Below are 27,258 nucleotides of genomic sequence, written 5' to 3'. Positions count from 1 at the left end.
GGCTCAACGCTCAGAGGTACATTAAATTGATTATTTGTCTGGATAGGCCAGAAAATGTGACACATCACTTCCTGTGCAAATGTGGGGTCTGAAACCGGACACTTCAAGTCAGCTCCACCGAGAGAGTGGTAGCAGAGAGCAGGCAGATGGGGCTTTCTGGCACTATAAGGCACTGGACGCTGCGACTTTCACAGAGCACTTTGCACACCAAAATGTCAGTCAGAACCGGTCCAGAACCAGTCAAAGCCCCCCCATATAGGGGACTTAACATCAAAACATGTCAAGTAATTGACTGACATGTCCTTTCATTGGGGAGACTAGGGGCTCTAATTTCGGCTGCTGCTATGGCGGTGCAAGTGCCAAACACACGTTAGTTTACAATTTAAGCATTTAAAAACTGGCGCTCTAGCATTTTCCACCGCATGCGCCAGATTCAGCAGTTTACTGGTAGCTAACTGTGTTCCGTACACATTTTGCGTAACCGCGACATTCAAACGAGGCTGCAATGAAAACTTATGGGACTGTAGCGACTGTGTTGGCATCAAAATCTGGGGTGTGAACTACGTTTCTATTCAAGCGTTGATTGACATGGTAATGGACCAATAGTATAGGAGAAAAGTTGAAAAAAACGGACCCCTCTGACGTGTCACGACGTAGCGTACAGCACGCACTATGCAACTCATTCTGTGCTGTACAGCGTCTTTCCACCAGGGGTAGCGCCTATCTCGTAGATTAAAAATAAGAAATGATCAATGGTGAGTGTAAAGTTAATTACTCGTGAGTTCATCAAAAGTGAATTCAATCAATAGTAAATGTTTCACGTCATCACTGCGAGCCATCATGACTCTAAAAAGCCGTGACAGCTGCAGTTTACCCTATTCAAATTCAACACAAACCTTCAAATAGGTATGTAATGAGACATTATATAAACTCTTTTATAGTGATTTATTTACATTTTAGAGTTGATAAATTGGACAAATCGGGTGAAAAAAGCCATTTCCCCACACGACATATCTTCCCCTTTCACTATCACTCAGTAGCCTTCGCTTCCCCCTCCACCATTTTTAAAAAGACTTGGCGAAGCTCCATTGCTTTCTTCAATCATGCAGAGACGGGCAGCATGAATGTCTCGTCATTGATTTTGCTAAAAAAGGGGATAAATTGTGCTTTTCAATGGTATTAATATTACTATTTTGGGAGCTAAAATGAGGTCAAGTGTGCGGAACACTGTGATGTACGGAAGCCCGCTAGCTACCGTTACCTGTCTAATATCAGCTCGCTTGCGCTGAGGTGGGAGGGGTTGCAATATCTGAGGTGTTATTAAAAAAATAAAGTTTGGGAGCAGCAAAACAGCGAGCGGACATCCCCTTTTTATCTATGTATCGTGTAGGCCTACATTATTTTAGCCAGCTCTCGATTTGGACATATGTAAAAACTCCTCCATGTACAGTAGGCTACATGTCCATATGCCCATCATGAAACGTGAGATGAGATAATGCTGGTGACCATAGTATTTAGAAATTATTTTCCCATAACAATTGCTTGTTTTCCGTTTCATATGATTAAAAACCAAGCATATAGGCTATAACTGTAAGGCTTGACGCTGGTAGAGACGAGAAGCAGGTACAGGGAGTGAACAGTTAATGGCAATGACGTGGAACAGGACAAGTCAGCGTCTGGACATGAACACATAACGACATTAATGCAGCCACAGGGAACAAACGGGGGAGCAGACAGTTAAAGACTGAGCCATCAACAAAGGGAAGGGGTCCAGGTGAGTCCAATGAGCGCTGCTGCGCGTAATGATGGTGGCAGGTGTGCGTAATGAAGGTCAGCCTGGCGCCCTCGTTCAACAGCAATCCACTGTGTCTTTTTTATCATGTCAATTCTAGCTATTTAGAAATATTGTATCTGTTAAAAAAAATGTTCTTGTTTATCGTTTAATTTCATTAAAAAACACATTTCTAAGAATGATTCACCGTCCTGGCTTTATGACGAGAACGTCCAGCTCTCATGCAATGCGATTTAGGAGCTGTCTGTTATTTCTGCATTAATGTGAATGCCATCTGTAAGATGGTTCCATTATGTTTATAAAACATTATATTTGGATCTTTATCCAGCTACAGTGAAAAGTTTTAATGTGTGTAATGCCCTACATTTTCTGTGTTGCCTTAAATATTCTATTTCTACGGGGAGAAATGATGTTGCCTGTAGTTCTATGTATTTACACACAGCCTATTTAAAACAAGTTGTTCTTTTATTTTGATCAGAATATGATTAACATTATTCACACTCTTTTTAGGCCCTATAGTGAATTGAATCTTGCTTATTGACAGGGTTTGTCATGTCCATGGCTCAGCCATAATGAAATGTATAATAAGCCTTAATATCAGTGTGAATGATATGTTCAAAACTATATTTCCATACAGGGGCGTCAGTTGAGTACGGCAGGCTCCATACCCTAGCTCAAGACCAAAAATGTAAAAGTACACTCTTAGAAAAAAGGCTTCCAAAAGGGTTCTTTGCGGAGTGATAGAGTTCTACCAAGAACTGTTTTGATCAGAAAACCCCTTTTTGGGTTCTTTGTAAGGCAACCTTTAACATCCTAAGAAATGTTTTTGGAAGAAAGGGTTCTTCGATGATCGCTGGAAGGCAAGGACGATTATTTGGAAGCCCATAAGGGTTCTAAATACAGGTTGCGGGTGATTAACAATTCCACTTGTTGGCTATCCTAACTCTGGCTGGATTCCAATAGGAATTACACATCACTTTGTAAGCCAGCATAAAGTGACTTGCAGGCCTGATGAGGCCAGTAAACCACTGTGTTAGGGTATAACTAGGCCCTCAAAGAAAGGCCTTATGATATATTTAATGTATTGTCATAAATATAACATTTTAAAGGCTAATAAGACTAGTGGAACAGTTCATAGAGGGCTCTAGGAAGAATCCTCCAAAGATAAAATGGTTCTTGGTAGAACCCTTCATAGAGGGTTATAGGTAGAACCATATACAGGGGGTTCTATGAAGGACCCAACATAGATGGTTTTAGATAAAAAACCCTCCGCAAAGGGTTCTACCCAGCACCAAAAAGGGTTTCCCTATGGGGACAAACCGAAGAACCGTGTATGGTTCTACTTAGCACCTTTTTTTCTAAGAGTTTAGGCTACAAAAAAAGTTGACTAAAATCATCATCAAAATGCAACGGCTGTTTAGCGTATGAGTCGGCTAGCTGGCTTTAGAACCATGTGGAACTTCGCTCTGAACTAGATGCTGCCAGAGACAGTGACATACAGGTGTTTGCTTTGACGGTCAGACGTTAAGGCAGTGCCCCGATTGCTTTGAATTTGATGTCGGCATTTGAACTCTGCCTTGTAATCCTCGCTTGTAAGCCTGTTTTACGCACCGTTACTTTCACATTGATGTCGGCATAGGCGGTGCGTCCAATACGCAAGGGGAAGATAAGCTTCCACTAAAGTAAATGTAATTAAATTAGCCAAAATTAGCTATAGAAATAGTCGTGCATGATTTGGCCAGAGAGGATCATTAGCTTCTTTTAAAAATGTGCTATTTGGTCAGCGAGTGCCACAAATAGCATGCCAAATAGCTGATAGTTGATTTGCAGTGGATAGCGAAAAGCAGTTAAATAGGCCTAAGCCTATTTAAAACTGTTTAGAAAGCAAATGGCTATTGCTGAAAAGAGAACACAAAGAAAATACTCAAATCTGTCTCTATTTATCAAAATTCTCAACTCCCAATTGAGCGAACAGTAGCCGGGTCATTCTTAACATGTGGTGCCTTTTGGACCTCATAACTTTTTTTGTATTCCATCAGACAAAGGACCAAAAAAAATGTGGTGCATTTTCAAACTTAGGTGCATTATCCTAAAAGGCTGGAATTTAACATGATGGAAATGTGGAGCTTAAATTGAGCTAGCATAATGGTCAACACATAAACATTTTTTTAACTTTTCTATTCAATTATGTTAAAATTTTGCAATTTGGTACATTTTCACAATAATTCTGCCTAACAGGGTGGAAATTTAAGAGTGGGACATACAGACAAAAAAATGATCCGCTCACACAGGAGTTATAAAGGCGTAGTTCAATAATGCTGTGGCTTTTTTTAAATGTTTTAATTGTTTTTCACATTTTCATTTATGGGGGGCTTCAGCATCCTCAGCACCCCTACTTCCCGCGGCTATTCAGAGTAGGAATGACCCAGCCCCTGTATCTTATTGGCAACAGCTGAGAGAATCTGCCATATCCCCGTGAGTGCATATCCCCGGTGAGTACTCATATTCACTGCCTTTATCATCGGATCAGTACCAATCACCAGGTTTCCATCCAACCTTTTTATGAGAGTAAAGTGCAAGACGGATAAAAAAACGTAATGACCGGCCCGATGGAAACAGAACATTTATCGGTAAACTTTCCAAATGTCGAAAAAACGAAATACGCTAGACAAGGTGGGGTCTTTTTGTGTCGGTAGAATGTTATTATGGAACTACTTTTATGCGCAAATATTGATATATTAATCACCATACCGAAGTAAATGTTGAGTCACGCAATGGCATTGTGTGTTGTGTGGTCCTCCCACTACGCCTCGTCGGAGCATGATGTTTATTATGGTACAGATTAAATAAATGGTGAACTTCACAGGGTGGTACATGGGAATTTAACCGCAAAATACATGTGCATGTTCACTACCGTCATCACGGACAGGCTTTTATATGCAACAAGTCAATTTCATGGAAACACATCTCTGGTGGGAAAATGCACATATTGTTTTTATGCGGATTTTTGAAAATTGCCAATGAAAATCTGTCACCAATTGGTTGGAAACCTAGCTAAGTTTTTTGGTGCACAATCATTTCCTCCTCCAGGCTAGGTGGACGTCATATTGTACTATGGAGAGAGAGAGAGAGAGAGAGAGAGAGAGAGAGAGAGAGAGAGAGAGAGAGAGAGAGAGAGAGAGAGAGAGAGAGAGAGAGAGAAGGCAGGATTTCCATAGAACCAGGTTTATCATTGCAACATGTGTAATGGAAATGGCAGCTATAGGGGACATTTTCTAAAGATAGACAAGATTTTATCCATTCAACAGGGGTGGACAAATTATGATGGAAATTGTGTTTTTCAAATGATGATTGCCAATGTGAAAGTATGCAGGGCAAGTGATGTCATCCCGTAACTATAAAGCTCCACTTAACATGTAATTGTAAATGCCTTACTGCATGCCCTTTTACATTGTTATTTTTACTATAAATATTATGTTTCTTTGCATGACAAGGATTGTCCTGACTTTCAAGAATGCCTCAATTGCTTCGATTTGCTTTTCTTGTTGGCTGGCAAGTTTCACCATCCAATTATTTCAGGTCTACAGGAGTGCATGTTTCACCATGGCAAGGAGACAAGAAATAGATAGGTAGGAGGGCATACAGGTTGTTGCCAATGTATTAATGCGCCATTTGCTTAAATGGGTAATTGAAACACTTCAACCACTACATTTGTATTCGACACTAGGTTTGAGACAGAGAGAGAGAGAGAGAGAGAGAGAGAGAGAAAGAGAGAGTTAGCTGCATAGCCGGTGGGAAGCAGTGTTGCTGAGGGTGACAAAACATTCTATGGTGAGCTGTGAGGGCGGGAGGGAGGCCTAGGGCGCGGCTTTCTCATTGGCATGCTGGCTGTTTCTGGGCTTTTAAGCGATTAGGGAGCTGCTGAGACGATGGCGTCCACACATACTGTAGCTCCATGCAGATGTTCATTTGTATGCCAATAAACAAATATGCCCTAAGATTAAAGCTCAAATACACAGTGCAAATTCAGCATTCTCCATGTGCCTCACATCAATGTCCTGCATCTCTCCACACATAAAGCCAGGCCTTCTCTAACTGCACATTCACTTCAAAGGCCCTGTGTGGAAGTATTAGTCTGCAGACCAACAGATAGAGGCACACAGAGAGGGAACAGAAAAAAGGACTGAGAAAAACAGATCATTTTGTGTCTCCATTATTGTCCATTATACAACCAAAAATTAGATCAATGTGCTATGGCTCTTATAGGTTACAGTGGCCTGTCTTAATCCCTGCACATGAGTGCAGACTTCCCTTCTTTTAATGCCCGTCTTAATGCACCTATTTCCTCCAAGCATCCTTTTAGTTATATGATTTCTCTCTCTCTCTCTCTCTCTCTCTCTCTCTGTCTTTTTATCTCTTCCACTGCCTTTCTCTCAACAGCTGGAGTTACCCGAACTCACATCCTGCTACTATCTCCATCCCATCCCTACCTCTCTCTCCCTCCCTCTCGCTTTCCCTCCTCTCCCTCTGTCGCTCTCTTTCAGTGGCTGTCAGATCCCTTTCGTAAAAAGCAGTTAAATCAGTCTGTGAATATTCCAATCCTGTGATAAGGAGAAGCTTTGTCCCACTGCACTCTGGGTAATGCAGCTCCCCATTGTTGGCTGACAGGGCTCCATTGAGGAGCCGGCTTTAGCCCCGATAGCATCGCCACATTGCATGGACACACTGCCAGATAAAGGCCTATCCAACACGACACGCATACCAACGCCTCCCAAACAAGCCCCAATCCGATCAGCACAGGAAGGAGACGCTCTAACACAAAATAAAGACAAATAAGATAAAAAAGGCCGTAACAATATTCACGTTATTATAGGGAGCAGGTGGGGCTCTAAAAGGAGGCAATGCAATTCTCCATCTACCAGCCTGGTGGATCCTGTCACCGCACGGTCCGCAACATCGCCAGGCAAGAGTGACCAATCACAGGCCACTTTACCGCGCATCTGGACCTGCACCGGCCAATCACGTCATCTTCACATTGCACCTCTGTCTGACATTAGAACACCACTTATCAAGAGAAACAGCTTCACGGTTCCATTTTCTTCACGACAACTGGATACAGGTCTTCCATTTGTCTGTCATTTTTAAGTCCGTAAGAGGGCCGGGGAGCCGCCGCCCCCTCTTCGCAGGCTGACTGAGAGTGGCCAATCAACAATCAGTGCTGGCCGAAAGAAACCTGTTATTTTCGGCCCTGTAATCATTTCCATCAGAGGCCTCACTGTCCTTCACAAGGCTTCACACATCTTCACAGATTCAAATCAGACAGAAACCTTCCTCAAGGACAGGAGGCACCAAACATGTATCTATACTTTTAACCACTGTCTGTCACTGCAAATTAAACCTTTTCTATAAACACCTTGGGCATTCAGACCTTAAAATTAGTGCAGGGATGATGAACTGAAAATGACCGACACCGACCAAACCGACCACTTAGCGTGGATTTTTTTTCGGATATTTTTCATTACAGTATTCATTTTGTCAACGATAACTATGACAAAAAATACTTGTGAACTACCTATTTCTCCTGACTAAAACTATGACGATAACAAAACAAGATGCCCTGGGAAAAAAACGATAACTATTACGAATTGCTTTTCATATTAGTCATTTAATTGAATATGAAGCTCCTTTTCATGTGTTTTGTCCAATCCTAAACATGCATGCACAATATTTCATGCAATCCTCTCATTGGCAGAATTGACATCGTTCAGTCATGTGGTCTGATTGAGCTGATCTGCCCCGGCTCTCCCTCACAGCTCCCAGGTGGTCACTTCAGTCACTTGTCAGCCTTTTAAACTGATGCGAAGCCAGGACACTTGACCTGTAATTAACCTCAACTAGAAACAATGTTTACGCTCTCTCCTACTTTCATGTAGGCTATTTTTGCTTTGATCACAAAAGAAGCGCTATTTTCCCATGTGTGCGCAGTTATCCATTCATCTGTGTTGCGTTCATCTGCTTTGTACTCTCGGGCCGTGGTCCGCAAATGCGAGTTGTGGTTGCTCTTTTCCTTTGGGAAAACGAATGCTATTTGTTGAACATTGTTGTAACGCTCAAATTCTCCCCTTTTCAAATAAACCCCCCTTCACGGTTATGATGGGGAGACAATCTGAGCTGTAAATTGTTTAACCTGTAGCTAAGGCTTTATAGTCTATATGGTTAATTATTACTGGCATTGGTTACGATCTGCCACAATATCAATGTTGCCAGGTAGGGTATAGGAGGGGATAGTGGGCCTAGATGGACAAGGCTATCTGAATGTGCACATGATGGAAGTTAGAGGTAGCCTAAATATTCATTATTTAATAGAAAAAAATGCACGGACTATTATGTGACTAAAAACGCTGTGGCGAAAAGGTATTTTAAGACAAACTAAGACAAAAACTCAATCTAAAATAGCTGACAAAATGAACACTGGTTCATTACAATAAATAACCTATAGGGCCCTACTGGAGAAATGTTAAGTTTGAAATTAAATTAAAGTTTGCAATGGATGGTTGTTAATGGGACAATTGATAGCTACAACATTCAAAGTAGTAGTAGTAGTTTTAAGGGTAATATAAAAAAAGTGATGCACATTGCTAGAAACTTATAGTTCAATTTATCATTATCGTGAAAATTCAGTCAATTTATCATTATCATGATAATTCTGTCAATTTATCATTATCGTGAAAATTAAGTCAATTCATCGTTATCATGATAATTCAGTCAATTTATCGCTATCGTGATAACTCAGTCCATTTAGAGTTATCATGATAATTCAGTCAACTTAGAGTTATCATGATAATTCTGTCAATGTATCGTGATAATTCAGTCAATTTATCACTATCAGGAAAATTCAGTCAATTTATCGTGATAATTCAGTCAATTTATTGTTCTTGTGATAATTCAGTCAATTTATTGTGATATGGATTTTTGCCCATATCGACCAGCTCTGATAGAAATAGATTCATTTTACATTTACGTCATTTAGCAGACGCTCTTATCCAGAGCGACTTACAGTAGTGAATACATACATTTCATACATTTTTTTATTTATTTTATTTTTTTGTACTGGCCCCGAGTGGGAATCGAACCCACAACCCTGGCGTTGCACACACCATGCTGGCGTTGCAAACACCATGCTCTACCAACTGAGACACACTCACAACACATGGACATCAACACAAATAATAAATATTTTGTGTTTCTCCTGTCTTTGTGCTTGTCTCCACCCCCTTCCAGGTGTCGCCCATCTTCCCCATTATCCCCTGTGTATTTCTACCTATGTTCTCTGTTTGCCTATTGCCAGTTTGTTTTGTTCGTGAAACCCACCAGCGTTTGTTCCCCTGCACCTGCCTGTTTCATGCTCCTGTTTTCTAGTCCTTCCTGGTTTTGACCATTCTGCCTGCCGTTCTGTACCTTACCCCACATTACTGCATTATTGACCCCTGTCTGTCCTGACCCTGAGACTGCCTGCCGCCCGTGGATGTCATGTTGCTGTGGGGGAACCAGTCGAAATCTCTCCGGGTCCTCAATGACTCTGGGGCTGATGGGAGCTTTATGGACGCTACCCTGGCTTCCGAGCTGGATATCCCCACTCAGCCCCTCTCCATTCCCATGGACGTTAGAGCACTGGACGGGCGCTCTATAGGCCGGGTCACCCACAATACCACCCCCATCAACCTACGTGTGTCAGGGAATAACAACGAGACGATCCAGTTCCTGCTCAATAAGTCTCCTCAGGTTCCCGTGGTATTGGGATTCTCCTGGCTCCAGCGACATGATCCCCTCATTGACTGGTCTGCCGGTGCAATCATGGCATGGGGCGGCAGGGTAGCCTAGTGGTTAGAGTGTTGGGCTAGTAACAGAAAGGTTGCAAGTTCGAATCTGTCGTTCTGCCCCTGAACAAGGCAGTTAACCAAGGATTTGTTCTTAAGTGACTTGCCTAGTTAAATAAAGGTAAAATAAATAAAAAATGGTCTGGAGCCTGTTCTGCCATACCCATTGCCTGAAGTCAGCGCAGCTGTCACGTCCTGGCCAGTATATAAGGTTAATTGTTTTGTAGTTTGGTCAGGGCGTGACAGAGGGTATTTGTTTTATGTGGTTCGGGGTGGTGTGTTTGTGTAAAGGGTGTTTGATTTAGTATGTCCGGGTTTTGGTTTATGTCTAGGTAGTTCTATGTGGAGTCTAGTATGTCTGTTTCTATGTCTGGTGAATTGGTGTTGGGACTCTCAGTTGAAGGCAGGTGTTTTCTATCTGCCTTTGATTGAGAGTCTCATAAATGAGGGTGTGTTTGTGTTTGTGTTTTGTGGGTGATTGTTCTGTGTAAAGCACTATGCTTTGACAGACTGTTAGTTGTTCGTATTTTGTTATTTTTGTATGTTCATTCTTATAGTTAATAAAAGTCAAGATGAGCATTCACGTACCTGCTGCATATTGGTCTACATTTTCCGATGACGATTTCGTTATATCGTCGGAAGACGAAGACGACCGTGACAGCAGCCTGTCCCGGGACATCTTCCTGTTGCCCCGGACATTCCTGCAGAGTACCAGGAGGTGTTCAGTAAGGTCCGGGCCACTTCACTGCTGCCGCACTGACCATATGACTGCAGGATTGATCTTCTCCCAAGCACCACTCCGCATTGAGGACAACTGTCGGGTCTGGAGACCAAGGCTATCCTTTGGGAAAACGAATGCTATTTGTTGAACATTGTTGTAACGCTCAAATTCTCCCCTTTTCAAATAAACCCCACTTCACGGTTATGATGGGGAGACAATCTGAGACATTGAGGACTCCCTAGCTGCTGGGTTCATTCGTCCTTCTGCCTCCCCCGCCGGCGCAGGGTTCTTCTTTGTGGAGAAAAAGGACAAAACCCTGCACCCGTGTATTGACTACCGAGGACTCAATGACAGTGAAGAACCGCTACCTCTCATCTCCTCAGCCTTCGAGCCGCTCCAGGGGGCCACTGTTTTCTCCAAGCTGGACCTACGAAACGCCTACCACCTGGTGTGGATACGGGAAGGGGACGAGTGGAAAACTGCCTTCAACATGGCCAGCGGCCACTACGAGTACCTGGTCATGCCCTTTGGCCTTACCAACGCTACTGCTGTGTTCCAGGCTCTGGTTAATGGTGTTCTCTGCGACATGTTGAATCAGTTCGTCTACCTTGATGACATCCTTGTCTTCTCCCGCTCCACCCATTAACCTGCTCCACGTCCGACAGGTTCTCCAACGCCTCCTGGAAAACCAGCTTTTTTTAAAAGCAGAGAACCCCTCTCTGGGTTACATCATTGCTGCAGGGAGCATACAGATGAATCCTGGGAAGGTGCGAGTGTTGGTGGATTGGCCTAGCCTATGTCCAGAGTACAGCTGCAGCAGTTCCTGGGTTTCGCCAACTTTTATCGAAGCTTTATCCGGGGCTACAGCACCCTGGCTTCCCCCCTGTCTGCACTCACCTCTCCCAAGGTTCCGTTCACGTGGTCCCCAGCTGCTGATCGGGTGTTCCCGGGATCTCAAACACCGCTTCACCACAGCTCCCATCTAGGTTCATCCTGACCCGTCCCGCCAGTTTGTGGTGGAGGCCGATGCTTCGGATGTTGGAGTGGGGACTGTCCTGTCCCAGCGGTCTGCCCTGGACCTCAAGTTGCATCCTTGCACATTCTTCTCCCACCGCCTCAACGCTACGGAGAGGAACTACGATGTGGGGAATCTTGAGCTTCTCGCAGTGAAGATGGCGTTGTAGGAGTGGAGGCACTGGCTGGAGGGACCTGGAATATCTCTGCACCACCTAGCGTCTCAATTCCAGGCAGGCTAGGTGGGCCCTACTGTTCACCTGGTTCAACTTCGCCCTCTCCTACCGGCCGGGATCGAAGAATGTCAAGCCAGATGCACTGTCATGCCGCTATAGCCCCACAACTACTACCCCAGAACCTGAGACCATCCTTCCCACCTCGTGCCTGGCGACGGCACTCAGCTGGTGAAAAGGGAAGCAGGTTCGGGAGGTGCAGCATTCCCAGCCGAACCCCGGGGGGAGTCCAGATAACCAGGTGTTCATGCCTGATGTGGCCCACTCCTCCAGGCTTGCCTGCCACCCAGGCTCCCGGCGGACCCTGGCTTTTGTGCGACAACGCTTTTGGTGGCCTACCATGGTTCCTGACGCATTTGTCGCCGCTTGCACGGTCTGTGCACAGAACAAGACTCCTCGGCAAGCTCTGGCTGGTCCTCAGTTCTCGTCTCGGTTCTGGAAGGCGTTCTGTACCCTCATTAGGTCGTTGACCAGTCTGTCCTCCGGGTTCCACCTCCAGTCCAACGGCCAGTCAGAGTGAGCCAACCAGGACCTCAAGATTACTCTGCGCTGCCTGGTCTCTGCCAACCCCACCACCTGGAGCCAGCAGCTTGTGTGGGTCGAATACGCCCGTAACACCCTTCCCTACTCTGCCACGGGCCTATCACCGTTTGAATGTTCCCTGGGGTTTTAGCCCCCACTCTTCCCTGAGCAGGAAGAAGAGGTCAGCATACCTTCTGCCCAGATGTTTGTCCGCCGCTGTTGTCGTATCTGGAGGAAAACCCGGTCGGCCCTCCTCAAGACCACCTCCAGGTATCGACGACAAGCGGATCGCCACCGGACCCCGGCACCCCGGTATCGTCTCGGGCAGAAGGTATGGCAGTCCACCCGGGATCTGCCCCTCTGGGTGGAATCCTGCAAACTCTCCCCCCGGTTTATCGGCCTGTTTCCCATCTCCAAAATTATTAGCCCCTCTGCTGTTCGTTTTCTGTTGCCCCGTACCCTTCATATACATCCCACCTTTCATGTGTCCAGAGTTAAACCCATGTCTCAAAGCCCTTTGTCTCCTGACCATTCTGCCTGCCCTGACCCTGAGCATGCCTGCCGTTCTGTACCATACCCCACCTTACTGGATTATTGACCCCTGCCTGCCCTGACCCTTTCCACCCTCTCTGGATAATTGACCCCTGCCTGCCTTTGACCTGTCATTTGCCTGCCCCTGTTTTAGAAATAAACAATTGTTTCTTCGACACTGTTTTTATTTGGTCATACCTGAAACGTGATACATTTGTCTGTGTTTACATACATTTGGCTGGTACATACTGTATGTTGTAGTACATTTGGATAATCAGGAATGGGAAATGTATATATTTTCTGATTATCCACGGTTACCATAACATATGCTACACAGGACCTTAGGGGTGGGAATCATGGGACCATCAAACAATGTAATCTATCTACTCAACCCAAGAGAGAAGGCGTACACATAATCAATATAATAATACAATTATAATAATTTAGTACAGCAAACACCACAGACATATACAAAATAAGGACCCAAACAAGTATGGCCCCATTTATATTAAAAAGTCCAAACCTGATTCTCTTTGACAGTGACCTCCTCTAGTTCAGAGTCCTTATGCAGCCCCCCTCTCTAACTAGGGGGCCAGGGGGTAGCAGGTTATCTCTCTGAAATAACATTTCATGGGTGTTGGGCATGTGTTGAAATGGGGGAATTGAGCATCGGACTATGGCCTGCTGGATTTTGTTGGCTATTGATTGCCATCCCTGGCGGGGCCGAGGGATCGATAGGCTGGGTTTAGACACAGTACGGGGGCCACTCTCTCTTTTTCTCTCAGCTCCAGGCTAACGCAGTGCACCGTGGCGCTGTGGCTCGCCAAACAGCCCCTCAGCCTGCAGGTGCACTGACAGACAGACCCTGACTTCTCAACCACCAGCAAACTCTCAGCTCTCTATTGCTTTGTCTCTCTCTCTCTCCATCTTTCTCTCAGTCTTTCACTTTCTTTAGTTCTGTTGCAGTTTCCTACTCTCTGTTTCTCTCCATGCCATATTAGTTGAGTGTGAAACATGCATGTCTGAGACCACTTGTGCTCTCTCGCTCTCTCTCTCTCTCAGAGCAGCAGAGCAACATTAGAGGAGAGTACTGAAGATGTCGGAGCGAAGGAGAGGGAGATTGAGAGAGAGAGAGAGATATTAATAAAGAAAGAGAATGGAAAAAAAGCATTTCTACCTTGAAGAGTGATAAATACGCAAATTACAGCCAGGCCTGCAATCAAGAAGCTGAAATTACCGAATTGTGGGGTCACCCTGGCAACCAGTGAGTGAACAAAGCAGGCAACAGCAGAGAGAGCAGCTGCAGAGAGTGAGCCAGGGAGGGAAGGGGAGTGGAGGGGAGGAGAGAGGGGTGGGATGAGGTGATCAGGACGAGGGGAAGACGTGGGGGGGAGGAGAGTTGAAGGAGAAGGAGGAGTGGATAAGAGGAAAGAGGGGTGGAGGGGAGGAGGAGGAGGAGAGGATTGTAGGGTGGGCAGGGATGGTCAGGAGAGGTGGTGAGGTGGAGGGAAGGAGAAAGGGGTGGACTTAGTGAGGAGGAGGAAGAAGAGGAGGATAGAGGGGTGGTGGAGAAGAGCGAGGGGTGGGCTGGCGTGGTTAGAAATAGGTGGAGAGGTTGAAGACTGACGGTCAAGACTGATGTATGAGGTGGGTTATGGAGTGCCATTTGTAAATGACAAATGCTCAAATTCTTCCAAGTGCTTGATAAATTGCTACATATTATCCATGAGTTTCACATGAGTGCAAAGTACAAACTTGTAGTCAAGGTTACAGTATTCTCACATGTGCACTTGCACGCACGCACGCACTCACGCATGCACACACACACAGAATGATAGTCAGTGGGTGTGATAGCTGCACGAAGACTCGCCTCATCATTGTGTATAGTATAGTATAGTATAGTATAGTATAGTATAGTATAGTATAGTACAGTATAGTAGTCAGACTGGGTCCAGTCTCTGTCTCTCTGCTAAGTCATCCAGACCATCAGATATGCTTGATAGGTATGTTGTCCTTGCTAAATTGTATACTGTGTTGGATTTTCTCCCGCCCTCCTATCTCTTCCATTCTTTTCCCTCCAGTGGTGAACAGATGGAAGTCCGTTCCATGGCGCGGCATTCAGCGATAACGCTGTTTATGAGTTCCATTGCGCACTCGGCAGGCTGCTAGCACTCTGCCTCTCTCTCAGCACAGCCACAGGAAAGAGAAAAGTTCACATAGAAAATAGAAGCAGTTAATTTATGATTATACAATGTGTTTATGCTTATCAGTGTTTGAAATACGTTCTGTATATTTAAAAAGTGCTCTGAAAGCCACATCCCCTCCCTCCTCTCTCTCCCACCCTCGCTCTTTAGCTCCTGCTAAGAGTTGAGTTCTGGCTCACATAAATGTGCTGAAACAGGAAAAACTGTCCCAACTCAGAGAGAGCCTCTGCAGTCACTGGGAATGGCTGAATGTGGATTATTTGATATACAAAAGGAGGAAGTGATACCGGATGCTAGAATAACTAGGGAGAAAAACATCCCATTCTCCCATACAAATAGACATTCAAATAAAGAATATATATTTCGTAGCAGGTTTAGTGCAGTATGCTACCCTGTCCTATTAAACTTAACGATCAGCCTGTTCACCGTCTCATCCTCAGGCCCAAAAGGCGCTGTGACTGGGTTCCGCTCATCATACACGAGTAAGGAAAACGCTCTTATTACTGAAATAAGAAAATATTTCATCTAAAACATGAAACAGAAAAATGATTGCACAGACAATTCCTGTCTCTCCCAATCTGTCCAGAGATGAACATAGAGTTTCAAAATACCCCCCCCCCCAAAAGAAGACAAAAAATAAGAAAGTTGAGTGGGGGAAAGAGATGAAACAGAAGCCCATTGAGGCGTCCTTTGGTGTCTGTCTATTTCACCTGATTGTGGTCCCTTGAAGACGGCCCTTATAAGACTAATGTATTCTGTTGTTAATGGAGCCGCTCGCGTCGATCTGCTCTGAGGGCCGGGCTGAGAGAGCCACAATGAAGGGCCAATTGTCTCAAATAAAAGCATTATAAGGAGGAATGACATGGTCAGGGGAACAAACAGGAGTGTCAACTCTTACCCCTGCCACTAGGGGTGCGGCTCACTAAGGGGACATGCAGAGCATTCTGAAAGTATTCAGACCCCTTGACTTTTCCACATTTTGCTACATTACGGCCTTATTCTGAAATGTATTAAATTGTTTATTTTCCTCATCAATCTACACACAATACCCCATAATGACAAAGCAAAATAGTTTTTTTTTGCAAATGTATTATTATTTTTTAAACTTAAATATGACATTTACATAAGTATTCAGACCCTTTACTCTGTACTTTGTTGAAGCCCCTTTGGCAGCGATTACACGTGTATTTGGGGAGTTTCTCCAATTCTTCTCTGCAGATCCTCTTAAGCTCTATCAGGTTGGATGGGGAGTGTTGCTGCACAGCTATTTTCAGGTCTCTTCAGAGATGCTTGATCAGGTTCAAGTCCGGGCTCTGGCTGGGCCACTCAAGGACATTCAGAGACTTGTCCTGAAGCCACTCATTGGTTGTCTTGGCTGTGGGCTTACAGTTGTTGTCCTGTTGGAAGGTGAACCTTTGCCCCAGTCTGAGGTCCATAGCACTCTGGAGTAGGTTTTCATCAAGGATCTCTCTGTACTTTGCTCCGTTCATCTTTCCCTCAATCCTGACTAGTCTCCCAGTCCCTGCCGGTGAAAAACATCCCCATAGCATGATTCTGCCACCACCATGCTTCACCGTAGGGATGGTGCCAGGTTTCCTCCAGATGTGACGCTTGGCATTCAGGCCAAAGAGTTCAATCTTGGTTTCATGAGACCAGATAATCTTGTTTCTCATGGTCTGAGAGATCTTTAGGTATTTTTTGGCAAACTCCAAGCAGGCTGTCATGGGTCTTTTACTGAGGAGTGGCTTCCGTCTGGCCACTCTACCGTAAAGGCCTGATTAATGGAGTGCTGCTGAGATGGTTGTCCTTCTGGAAGGTTCTCCCATCTCCACAGAGGAACTCTGGAGCTCTGTCAGAGTGACCATCGGGTTCTTTGTCACCTCCCTGACCAAGGCCCTTCTTCCCCAGTTGCTCAGTTTGGCCGGGCTGCCAGCTCTAGGAAAGGTTTTGGTGGTTCCAAACTTCTTCCATCTAAGAATGATGGAGGCAACTGTGTTCTTGGGGATCTTTAATGCTGCAGAAATATTTGGTACCCTTCCCCAGATCTGTGCCTCGACACAATCCTGTCTCTGAGCTCTAGGGACAATTCCTTCGACCTCATGGCTTGGTTTTTGCTCTGACATGCACTGTCAACTGTGGGATCTTATATAGACAGGTGTGTGCCTTTCCAAATCATGTCCAATCAATTGAATTTACAAAAGGTGGACTCCAATCAAGTTGTAGAAACATCTCAAGGATGATCAATGGAAACACAATGCACCTGAGCTCAATTTTGAATCTCATAGCAAAGGGTCTGAATACTTACGTAAATAAGGTATTTCTGTTTTTATATTTAATACATTTGCTAAAATTTCTACAAACCTGTTTTCGCTTTGTCATTATGGGGTACTGTAATGCAACCAAATGTGGAAAAAGTCAAGGGATCTGAATGCAGTGTATGTGACTATAATCATGTCACTGTCACAAGTGCACCTAATCAGCGAAGGAACACTTTTTAAAATCCTGTTTACCTAAAATGTGGGAGCTTAGAGATAACCAAACAATTTCATACAATCAGAAAAACGTATGCAACGAATAATGAGAACCAGGTTTGCTGGAATAACCCTGCGAGAAGTATAAAACACACGCCCGCAGTAGTTCAAGTTGACGTTATCTTGCTGTGCAGTCAGAGTTCAACAGTAAAAACAGCAGCATTAAAAACAGTGACACCCATACAACCGGTATACACATAACATGTATCAATGAGATGGATGAAATAGGAACAGTCGTTGTGCAAAAATGCAGCGATTATTTAATTTCACGTGCAGATCGAGAAAGTGAATGGCCTGTGGGATAAAAGAAAGTTGTTGTATCTGTTGCTATTGAGTTTGGGAACTCTAAAACGATGACCTGAGTGGAGAAGTGCAAAATGGTCAAGGGGGGGGGGGGGGGGGGGGGGTGACCAGGACAGTCTAGGATACTGTTAGCGCTACCTACTCACCACATGAATGTCACTGAGAGCTGTGCTTGTTGCACCCGATGACCTTGCTGGCCACCTTAACCACCCTGTCCAACCTATTTTTGTTACAGTACACACGCAGTATACACACACACACTACACACACACACACGCAGCACACTTTCTTGTCCCATGATGAAAGGCTTGATTGATTAGAGGGTGATGATTATAGCAAATGGGAGATCTTCTCTTTGAGTCTTTCTCCTTTTCCCTCTCTTTTCTCTCCTTGTCAAACCTTCTCCCTCACTCACTCACGATGACCTCACCTTCTCTCTCCCTCTCTCGCCGAGTCCACCCCCCCCTCTCCCCGTTTCTCCATAGTAACCCATCAGTAGAGTGCCTCTCTCTCTCTCCGCTAATGGCACAGCTATTAGCGCTAATGCATTTCAAACGTACAGCAGCTGCCACATCACATTCAGATGGAAAGTGAATGCCTTCCATCCCTTTCTCTCTTCTCTCCCTCCTTCTTTAACCAAGTCCCCCCCCCCATGTCCCTATCTCCTACCCATCATACCGACAACCCACTCATTAACTATGCGCTCGAACGCTCCCCATTTCCCCATCAATTCTCAGACCAGGAAATGAACAAAACCCTTTTTTCAATAAACAAGGATAACAAGGTAAGCTCAACAGTCCCGATTTAATTGGCAGACATGATTACATCACAGTTGTACTTCCTGATTATAAATACATGAACATAAAGTTATATACTGGGCGACACACAATAGGTTTTGAGCGCACAACCCCCTTGACGGCGTGCGACCACAAACTACCATCAGTGATTGGAAGTTCGGCTCTTTTTACTGACTTGGATCTTTTCGACTCATTCGGCGAACGATGAACTGAAAACTCGAAAGAGTCATGATTCTACAAGCCTCTCGAAACAAAAGTAAACACCTCACACACATGGTTATGGGCTTAACAAAAGAAGACACCTGTACCATTTCAGATATAGAGTTCAAATGTATTAAATTTTGAGTTTGCATCCCAATATTACACTTTATAATGATTACAGAAGATTGAAATATAACAAAACCGTTGACATAGAAACATTGGCTTTTCAGATTTTTTTAAGAAGAATGTTTATTCATTTTGAAATTATGAAAAATATGAAAAACATTTCACCCATGAGGCCACTAGAGGGTGAGTTGGTCATTTGACTGCATGAAAGCGGTACACAATGTACATTTGTTGATTGCTAGCAGGGGCACAACTTTCACTGGCGATGGGGGGGACATGACCCCTCCATTCTGAAATTGCATTTTTGTCCCCCCCCAGGTTTATCATTGCACTGTGATATACAAAAAGAGGGATCGGTGTGCTTTAGGACCATACGGACACCTCAGAGCGGTCTGGTAGGCTTTTCGGCAGTTTCCGACAGCTGGATTTAGGACCACACGGACACCACAGAGCAAACAGGGGCAGCTGTTGTCTGTGTGTGTTGTGTTTTTTCTCAGAGTTGTAAAAGCAAGCAGAGCAGAAACTGGCTCCTTTTTCTTTGACTGATGTAGCTGGCAAGGTAACTGCTGTTTGACTTAACATTTATTCCCAGTGCTGAGCTAGTAGTTTAAGTAAATGAACATTAGAGCTAGCCAAAAGTTGGCTGAAGTTAGCTATTATTTTTACCTCAATCACACGAGACCTGAATCAAACGATGAAACCAGCGGCCAAACAATTGAAGACTGATATTCTGATGTTTTTTGACAGCGCAATGTGTGTTTTAATTAGAGTCAGTATAGCAATGTAACGTTATTGATCTGTCAGTTTCCCTAGCTAATTCCATACTTTTCACACTGACACGGTGTAAACAGCTCTACAGGCTTCACTATCATGGTGCACAGTCAGTACACAACACTATGCTCATCATGTCTTAGCAGGATCAGATGGTGACAGGTGTCCCAGCTCAGGTGAATTTTGCAGTATATTATAACAATCAGTGAATGGATGCAAAGTTCCATCTTGAGTTGATGGGTAGGCTACAGTTTGTGATCTGGGAATAGTGGTAATTTCAATTATTAAAAGTTTGATTCTATTCTTGGACAATATAATGTATCAGTGGAGGCTGCTGAGGGAAGGATGGCTCATAATAATGACTGGAATGGAGTCAAGTTTTCATGTGGTTGATGCCATTCCATTGACTCCATTCCAGCCTTTATTATGAAGTGTCCTCCCCTCAGCATCCTCCACTGTAATGTATAAATGTACACCAAGGGAATTATTTTCATGCCTCATCTGAGCAGGATCAGATGGTGACAGGGGTCTCAGCAGGGTCAGGCAACCAGGGAAGACTAGCCTGTAATGGCGCTGAGGTGAACCTTTGCAGATGCAACACTTTATTCTCTGTGCAGCAAACACTGGACAAGCCAGAAGATTCAAAGATTGAAACTATTTTAAGGTTTTAAGGTCTAAAGTTGATTTCCAAACTGTGTCAAGGCTTCATCGAGGCTTTTCCCGATGACACAAAACATGTAAAACAAAAATGTGAGGAAGACCTGGGAGACACTACTGATGATGATGAATGGATACAGATGTGTTTGAATGCCAAGTCATGTTCATATCATCAGACATAAATTACTGCAGTTTAAGACCATCCATAGAACATACCATATGCCAGTGTAACTAAATAACATGCACTCAGAAATGTCTTTCCTCTGCTGGAGGTGTAAAACACTAAAAGGGACATATTTGCATGTGTTATGGTCTTGTGAAGGCTGGCTGAAATCTGGCAAAGAGTATGTTATTTTATCTCAACATGTCTACAGATTCTCCCTTCTCCCTGTTTGTGTTTGCTTGGAAATGTTGATACTGGAGACTGTTATCAGAAGAAACTGTGGAACTTAGCATTTATAGTGGCTAAGATATGCATTGCCATTAATTGTAAGGTTGGTTATCCTCCCACAATGTCACAATGGATGGCAGAAATGTCAAGTTATGTATCACGAGATTTGATATATTACAAGGTTAAGGGTATACTGTGCAACGTTCATACGATCTGGATTCCTTGGAATACTGCATGACAAAAGAGTCTGTATTGAAAACATGTCCACCTCAGGGGAGATACCTATTTAGGTAATCCCTAGCTGCTGGGCTGATCATTCCTGGCTCATTCCTGCCGTACTGTTGGTTGTCACTCTGGCCTTGGCCTAACACACCTGAAACCAATAATAAATGTTTCACTAAGATCCTAAAGCTGAGTGGGGTTTGGTGAGTTGGGGCGCTGCAGGGCGGTGGACCCCTATGGGTAGGATGGGGCGATACAGCTATATTGTGTGCAAGTAAAAATAGCTCTACAGTACTATAATACTGTCATGATCCAAATATTTACACCTGTTGTGACATATATTGGGTTATTTTATGACGGCTACATAAGAGTGTCAAAACCCACATTATTCAAATTCGTTTTTTCCCTGCCAAGAATTTTCCTTTCATTTGAAAGTTTGTTTCTTAAAATCTTTATTGTTGTTGTAATGAATTCTTTACAGTCATGTTTTTTTCATCATATTTTAAATAACTTGTAGAAAAGACACTTTATGACACTGTTATGAAGCATTGTGACCATCCTGTGTCACTTCACATAGAATAAGAAAATACACTTTATGACACTGTCAAGAAGCATTATGACCATCATAATCATATAAGGGTGTGTTCTTAAATTCAATCTGGAGTGCCAGAGTGCGCTCAGAGTGCCCTCTGGGCATTCGTAAATTCAGAGCGTTGTCAGATTGTCCGTTCGTAAATTCAGAGCGTTGTCAGATTGTCCGTTCGTAAATTCAGAGTTGTTCGCTCTCAGAACATTCAGAGAGCTACCACACTGGATGCTCTGGAATACTTATTTTTTATTTATTTAACTAGGCAAGTCAGTTAATTAAGAACAAATTCTTATTTACAATGACGGCCTAGGAACAGTGGGTTAACTGCCTTGTTCAGGGGCAGAACGACAGATTTTTACTTTGTCAGCTCGGCGATTTGATCTAGCAACCTTTCGTTTACTGGCCCAACGCTCTAACCCCTAGGCTGCCTGCCGTCCGAGCATTCTGGCCTCACAACGGCAGTCAAGCAGCCAAGCTAACTGGCTAACGTTGGCTAGCTTGCTAGCAACTTCCAGACACAAATGAGAGAACAGCTCACTCTGACCATTTTACTCACCCTAGCAGAGCTGGTTAGGCTGTTTTCATGTTATCCCGAGCGTTGGTGACTACATGCCCTTATAGCAGTCATCCGAGGGTGTCTCGTCCTGCTCCTGAAATCTGCTCCTCCATTCATCCCAGCCATCAGCAACAGAGCATCGGGGTAGGTGCATGTCTGACATCAATGTGTTTACAATTATCATGATAATTGAATGTGGTCAATAAAAAAATTAAATAAATAAACAGCATAAGCATACTGTCGACACATTGGCTACTGTGTAATGGAATGTTTAGCCTTGTATGGTAGGTTTTGTGGCTTATACACTCTTATGTAGGTGTTATAACCAGCCATAAAATCATGCCACATATGTCACTTCAGGTCTAAATATATGTGTTGTGACAGTGTTATGACCATATGACAACAAGTTATGACAAGTTATGTCAGCTGTTATGACATATTATGTTATGGTTATATTGTATAACCTCCTTGATATTGCCTTGGCAGCAGGTAATGGGATCCATAATAAATACAAATACAATATTATTACTCTGGGTGCCGAGTAAAATGTTACCCAATAGGGTATCTTTCAGTTATAAAAATGCTATAAAATACCGAATATGCTATTCAATGGCACGAGTCGTCCACAAGATTGCTTTGTATAAGTCATTGCAAATCTACTCCCCCATGTAGTGGATTGCCTGAAATGACATTTATGAGCAGATAATGCTTTTATGAGGTGCACTAAGGCCAAACCTTCTAGCGTCCCCTCCCATTCATCTCACTGGCCTCCAATGTGTAATTCTATCATTGTTTATTATTTCAACTATTATATTGAATATGACTGTATTGTGAAATGCTTTAGGGGATGGTTCTTGTAGTCATTGGCTCCAATGGTCGTGGAGCTCTAGAACTACTCTACTACTAAAAATATATCAAATATATCAAAATATATAATATTTCAAATAATAATATCATAGAAATAATAGCATCTTTACAAAAAAAGCCACAATCTATCTGCAATATCAAAGCTGATCTACCTCCTAAAATATATATATAAACATATAGAAATAAAATAAAATGAACAAATACCCAGGAGAATGCTTCCAGAGCCAATACAATAAAGCGAATGGCCTGGGAAGAGACCGGCGACGGAGCTGGCATAGGAGGACATATGACCTTGAGAAATCAGGGGAGATCAACCACTTGAATGTCTATTTTCACACACCACTTCATTGCAATGGAATTAAAACCCTGAACGACCATCACGACAATTGTTACGACGGTGAACAGCCCGATGCTCATAACGCCGGACCGTCGCAGTGATCGTATTATAAAACCCAGGCACCATCGCTACAGTTGCAACGGGAAGAGGAGAGGACTGTGATCCGTCATTACGGTAACAGATGCGACAGCAGCAGTCCAGAGGCAGAGGGAACAGCCATGTCATTGAGTCGTATGATGTCACCGGTGTTATTGAACAGAGCAGATGGGCCGGGCCAGGTTGGGAGCAGAACATTAAATACACACAGAAACACATACACACAAATTACCCCCCCCCCCCCCCCCCCCCCCACCACCACAAACAAGCACACTGCCATACACATAGATTACATACTCACACAAGACTTCCTTCCATCCACCCCCTGTCTCTCTTACATAAACACCTTTCTCTGGGCCTCTGACAGCTTGCTCCTCCCGTTAGTTTAAGATGCTCTGCGCTGCTCCTAATATGCCCAAAGAGCATGCCGCCCTAATCTAATTACAATGTCACTCAGCCGAGTCTTCACCCAAACGGAAATTAGAAAAGCACAAAATCTACAAACAGGAGAAATCTTCTCACAGGGAACGTGACATATCTTCCTCTCGCCTCCCTCCCTCCTCCTCCTCTCCTCCCCGCCAAGGTTTTTTTTTAATGGCTTCACAGTCGCCCCTGCCGAGATTCATTACCTGCTCTAATTATAAAGGCAAATGAAATCAGCTCCAATACATTATTAATGGAGTAGCACCATTAGGATTCATTTGCAGTATTTGCAACAATATTATATTTTCTAACTGTTTTCATGGCTGATTAAAGACTGTGACAGATAAGAAAAAAAGGTGGAGGGAGGGGAAGGGGTGAGGATCAGACAGAAGGAGCGAGAGGGAAGAGGGAGAGAGAGAGAAAGAGAAAGAACGAGAGAGAGAGGGAGATAGCGGGAGAGGGGAAGTGAGGGGGAGAGATGGAGAGAGTTGGCTTTTCCACTTGAAGAGACAGTGAAGCCATATTGGATGCAGTTACCTATGAACAGGTGTGCTGTGTGAGGGCACTGTGACCCAAACCCAACTACCTGCATGGGTACACATCCGATCGAGACGCATTAAAGCTGACCAGCTGACCACGGGCAGACAGACAGGAGGGCACTGACAGACAGAACCACCCTGGTTCGGTCGGAACAGTGGGCAGAGACAGGTCCAGAAACAGGTCCAGAAACAGGTCCAGAAACAGGTCCAGAGACAGCCAACCTGTGACTCTGGCTTCAGAGTGTAAGCGACCATGAATAAAAATGGACTTTTCTGGGATGTAGGGCTCATAATTATGAGTTTTAAATCAGTTAAAGCCTTTTCTCAAATATCCCCCGGGAGGCACAGGGTTAAAAATCCATTTGTGGGAGGTGTACCATGACAGTGAGCTCGTCTCCCTGGAGACAGAGGATACGACATTGGGGAATGAGTGTGTGTGTGTGTGTGTGTGTGTGTGTGTGTGTGTGTGTGTGTGTGTGTGTGTGTGTGTGTGTGTGTGTGTGTGTGTGTGTGTCTGCTGCTAGGTGTGAGATTGAGTGTGTGTGTCAGTACGTGTGTGTATTTGCAGGGCATCTGTTTGTTTGTTAATCTGAGTCAGTGGACCATGTGTGTACACACACATACTGCACACACACACACACACACACACACACACACACACACACACACACACACACACACACACACACACACACACACACACACACACACACACAAGCCAAGTAATACCCAAGATTCTGAAATGTAGACATTAGCAGTTAGTGGTGTTCCATTGTTTTAAAGGTCAGGTGCTGGGAAATGCAAAGTTCAACCTGCTTTTCCCTTTCAGGCACAACACAGATTGACCATATGTAGAAACAGACTGTTGTATATTATTATTACATGCTCAAACACATACACACACATCTTTATCTGGGGTGGTGCACGTGAGTGTGTACATGTGTCTGTAACATTGATAGCATTGGGATTTAAAAGAAAAACTCAACTTTGGTGGATAAATGTAAATATGAAGAAGAGATGAATAGATAGAGAAAGAGGAAAAGAGAGAGTAGAGAGAGAGAGGTAGAGAGAGGTAGAGAGAGGTAGAGAGAGGTAAAGAGAGAGGTAGAGAGAGAGGTAGAGAGACGTATAGATAAAGGTAGAGAGGGGTAGAGAGAGATACAGAGAGAGAGATATACAGAGAGAGAGACATACAGAGAGAGATACATACAGAGAGAGATATTCAGAGAAAGAGAGAGATATACAGAGAGAGAGAGATACAGAGAGAGCGAGAAATACAGACAGAGATATATATATATACAGAGAGAGATATACAGAGAGAGAGATATACAGATATATATATATATATATATATATATATATATATATATATATAGAGAGAGAGAGAGATATACAGAGAGAGAGAGATATATACAGAGAGAGAGAGATATACAGAGATATATATATACAGAGAGAACAAGATATACAGAGAGGGATATATATATATATATATATACATAGAGAGATATATATACATAGAGAGATAGATGTACATAGATAGATATATATATAGAGAGAGATATATATATACAGCGAGAGATATATACAGAGAGATATATATACAGAGAGATATACAGAGAGAGAGAGAGATATACAGAGAGATATATATACAGAGAGATATACAGAGAGAGATATATATATACAGGGAGATAGATATACATAGATATATATATATATATATACAGAGAGAGAGAGAGATACAGAGAGAGAGATATATACAGAGAGAGAGAGATATACAGAGATATATATATACAGAGAGAACAAGATATACAGAGAGGGATATATATATACATAGAGAGATATATATACATAGAGAGATATATATACAGAGAGAGATATATATACAGAGAGATAGATATACATAGATATATATAGAGAGAGAGATATATATATATACAGCGAGAGATATATACAGAGAGATATATATACAGAGAGATATACAGAGAGATATACAGAGAGAGAGAGATATACAGAGAGATATATATACAGAGAGATATACAGAGAGATATATACAGAGAGAGATATTTATACAGGGAGATAGATATACATATATATATATATATATATATATATATATATATACAGAGAGATATATATATACAGAGAGATATATACAGAGATATATATATATACAGAGAGAGAGATATACAGAGATATATATATATATATACAGAGAGATATACAGAGAGAGAGAGATATACAGAGAGATATATATACAGAGCGATATATAGAGATAGATATATACAGAGAGATATACAGCGAGAGAGAGATATACAGAGAGATATATATATATACAGAGAGATATACAGAGAGAGAGAGATATACAGAGAGATATATACAGAGAGATATATAGAGATAGATATATACAGAGAGAGAGAGGTATACAGATATATATATATATATATATATATACAGAGATATACAGAGAGAGAGAGAGAGATACAGAGAGATATATACAGAGAGATATATAGAGATAGATATATACAGAGAGATATACAGATTCTGATTTTACCTTGATCCCGTCCTGCCAGGGATACATTGTCTGCAGCTGCTCCGCCTCTCTGGCTAGCCTCTACACAGGAAACACACAGGAATCAGAGGTCAGGGTCAAAGGTCAATACAAGGCTCCACTGGGTCAGTGTGTAGATGTCAGAGTGTGTGTGTGTGTTTGTGGGAAACCGCCTTACAGAGCCAATCTGCTCTCTAGGGAAAACACTGAGTGCACTGACTGCTGTTCATAGACTGTATAATTCAAGAGGCAGTGTCTGGTGCCAAGCTCAGCATGCTCCTCAATGGGCTTACACATTTGTCCTAACTGTCAGGGGAAATGGCATTTCTGTAAGGCGCAATCTAAATTGGTACAATTTCAGACCATGTACTGTAGCAAAATTGTGAGCTACACACATTTAGACTAGCTAG

General features: G+C 43.3%; 1 protein-coding gene across 3 annotated transcripts in view; it reads right to left on the bottom strand.

The window, feature by feature from the left end:
• LOC115150944 (voltage-dependent calcium channel subunit alpha-2/delta-2-like) overlaps window positions 1–26,933 on the bottom strand; it is a 108,636-nt gene extending 81,703 nt beyond the window's left edge. For 2 of the 3 annotated variants that reach the window (XM_029694797.1, XM_029694798.1), the window contains exon 1: window positions 26,852–26,933. In XM_029694797.1, the coding sequence (XP_029550657.1) occupies window positions 26,852–26,878 (27 nt within the window). In that variant the 5' untranslated portion in view covers window positions 26,879–26,933. The remainder of the gene's footprint in view (window positions 1–26,851) is intronic. The other variant, XM_029694800.1, reaches the window with a different exon arrangement.
• Window positions 26,934–27,258: the final 325 nt, after the last annotated feature.

This window comes from Salmo trutta, chromosome 16, assembly GCF_901001165.1.
Source record: "Salmo trutta chromosome 16, fSalTru1.1, whole genome shotgun sequence".
In the NCBI taxonomy this organism is placed as follows: domain Eukaryota; kingdom Metazoa; phylum Chordata; class Actinopteri; order Salmoniformes; family Salmonidae; genus Salmo; species Salmo trutta.
This window is presented reverse-complemented; position numbering and strand designations above follow the sequence as displayed.